The sequence below is a fragment of the Diachasma alloeum genome, unplaced genomic scaffold (genome assembly GCF_001412515.2).
Source record: "Diachasma alloeum isolate Michigan unplaced genomic scaffold, Dall2.0 Dall_scaffold_00180, whole genome shotgun sequence".
Lineage (NCBI taxonomy): Eukaryota > Metazoa > Arthropoda > Insecta > Hymenoptera > Braconidae > Diachasma > Diachasma alloeum.
Window position 1 is genome coordinate 1089214 of NW_021680346.1, and position 2864 is coordinate 1092077.

Here is a 2864-nt window from a genome sequence, read left to right on the forward strand (position 1 = left end):
CCCCCCCCCCTGTAATAAAAAAAAAATCGACTGTCCCCAGGTAGCAGCACTGAAGGACAAAGGGAACGCGGCCCTGCAGGAGAACAAATATGAGGACGCGATAAAATACTACACCGAGGCAATAGCCCTGGACACGGAGAACCACGTGCTGTACAGTAACCGTTCAGCGGCCTACGCGAAATCTGGTCAGTACGAAAAGGCCCTGGAGGATGCAGAGCGCACAGTGACCCTGAAGAGTGACTGGGCGAAGGGCTACTCCCGCAAAGGGAGTGCCCTGGCATACCTGGGGCGCCTGGAGGAGTCGATAAAAGCATACGAAACAGGGCTACAGCTGGACCCCAACAACGCCCAAATAAAGGAGAGCCTGAGCGAGGTGAAGTCCCAAAAGGCCTCGTCCGCAGGTCTCTCGAACCCCTTCAACACGCCAGACCTCTTCGTAAAACTGCGAAACGACCCCCGAACAAAGGACTACCTGGACGACCCCGAGTACATGAAACTGCTGCAAGAGCTGCGAACAAATCCCCGAGCAATGGGGACAAAGCTGCAAGACCCCAGAGTGCTGGCGACCCTGGGCGTTCTCCTAGGCTTCAACACAATGGACACAGACACAGGATCGATGGACGAGGCGATGGACATCGATCCCCCCAAGAGAGAGCCTCCACCAGAGGAAAAGCCCAAGCCCAAGGAGGAGGACGTCAGCCTGACGCCGGAGAAAAAAGAGGCAATAGCTGAGAAGCAGAAGGGAAACGACAGCTACAAGAAGAAGGACTTCGACGCTGCACTGAAGCATTACAACAGAGCTGTTGAGCTTGATCCAACTGATATAACTTATCTCCTTAATATTGCTGCTGTTTATTTCGAGCAGAAGGAGTACACAAAGTGCATTGAGCAGTGTGAGAAGGCCATTGACATTGGTAGGGAGAACAGAGCTGACTTCAAGCTAATTGCCAAGGCCTTCACCAGAATTGGTAATGCCCACAAGAGGATGGGGAGCTTGAAGCAGGCGAAGGTTTTCTATGAGAAGTCAATGTCTGAGCACAGGACTCCCGAGATCAAGACACTGCTGTCGGATATCGAGCAGAGGATCAAGGAGGAGGAGAGGAAGGCTTACATTGACCCCACAAAGGCTGAGGAGGAGAAGGAGCTGGGGAACCAGAAGTTCAAGGATGGGGACTATGCGGGGGCGGTGAGACACTACTCTGAGGCCATTGCGAGGAACCCTGATGATGCGAAATACTACAGCAACAGGGCTGCCTGCTACACGAAGCTGGGGGCTTTCGATCTGGGACTCAAGGATTGTGAGAAGTGTGTGGAGCTGAATCCCAAGTTTGTCAAGGGCTGGGTGAGGAAGGGGAAGATTCTCCAGGGCATGCAGCAGCACACGAAGGCCCTCAAGGCGTATCAGACTGCTCTTGGATTGGATCCTCATAATGCTGAGGCCAGCGAGGGCTATCGGAGCTGCTCGGTTTACTATGACTCGAATCCCGAGGAGGTCAGGAAGAGGGCTATGGCTGATCCTGAGGTGCAGAGCATACTCAGGGATCCCGCGATGAGACTCATCTTGGAGCAGATGCAGAATGATCCGAAGGCCTTGCAAGAGTATGTTTTAGGGTTTTTTTTGGGAAATCTTGAATTTTTGGTGAAATTGTTAAAAGTTGATTTTGACTTTTGGCCATTTTTTTATAAATATCTCGGAATCTAAGGGAGATAGCAAAATTTTGCTCATGACCTTTTTTATAGCCCTCAGTTAGCTCTACAAAACAGGTTATGACATAAACTTTTGTATCTCTTTTAGATTCCGAGATATTCGTAAAAAACTGGCCGATAGTCAAAATCGACTTGACCCGGTTTACCGCTTCGGTACTGAATTGTTGCATTTTAGAGGAAACTAGCGATTTGAAAGGGAATTCTGTTGAATTTCATATTGAAAGAACTCGCAGTTAAACTGCGGAATTCTTTATTAAGATTATTATTCTTTATTATTAATAGAATTTTTAATAGAAATCCAATGAAATTTCGATTCTGCTGAAAAATTAGACATCTTATCTGTGCATTTTTTTTTAGATAAAAATGTTTAATGATAAATATTCTATTGAGATATTAATGAACTTAGAAATTCTCAATAGTTCCTGAAGTTTAAATAAAAAATGTCGATGATCTTTAGGAAATTGCAAAACTTCTAAAAAATTTCACAAAGAAAATTCAAGAACTACTCATTAAAAATATTCATCAATCAAATTTAATGTTACAGCCACCTGAAGAATCCAGCGATCGCCGAGAAACTTCAAAAACTCCTCGAGTCAGGGCTCGTCGCTATCCACTGATAAATCCACAAGATGATCATCCTCTGAAGGAACTTCAAAAATTAACAACGGTCCATATTCATCTCAATTGTTTATACATTGGAAATCCGAGAGATTCCCAACAAGACAGTTCAGACCAATTCAGCTTTGTTGGGACATTGTCCAATGATGCATACTGCACATTCATTAAGGTTTATTTTATCTCCTGTAATTGCTTGTCGTTCAAATAAACAAGTATAACAGTGCCTCAAATTTATTTAATCGTCATTACCCAGAATTTTCAGTGCTTATTATAGTGGATTGAAAGGATCGTGAAGTTTTCTGTTAAATTATTTCATACGTGGAGGGGTATTTAGATATTACGGCAATTTTTTGAAAGATAAATCATCATTTTTTTCATTGACACTACAACTCGGGCTTTCGATTGAAGGCCCGAGTTAAAGACCCGAATTTGTAGCAAAGATCTCAGGCAAGATATGAATGTTTTTTTGGGCTCAAACGAAAGAGCGGGTCGAGAAATGGCGTGCTAGGACCTCTAAAGATGGTTTTGAACCAGGGGAG

The 2864-nt window shown here is 44.7% G+C and overlaps 1 protein-coding gene across 1 annotated transcript in view; it reads left to right on the forward strand.

The window, feature by feature from the left end:
• LOC107044146 (stress-induced-phosphoprotein 1) overlaps window positions 1-2548 on the forward strand; it is a 4156-nt gene extending 1608 nt beyond the window's left edge. Inside the window, exons 2-3 of the mRNA XM_015265930.2 lie at window positions 41-1599; window positions 2252-2548. Of these exons, the coding sequence (XP_015121416.1) occupies window positions 41-1599; window positions 2252-2324 (1632 nt within the window). The 3' untranslated portion in view covers window positions 2325-2548. The remainder of the gene's footprint in view (window positions 1-40; window positions 1600-2251) is intronic.
• The last annotated feature ends 316 nt before the right edge of the window (window positions 2549-2864 follow it).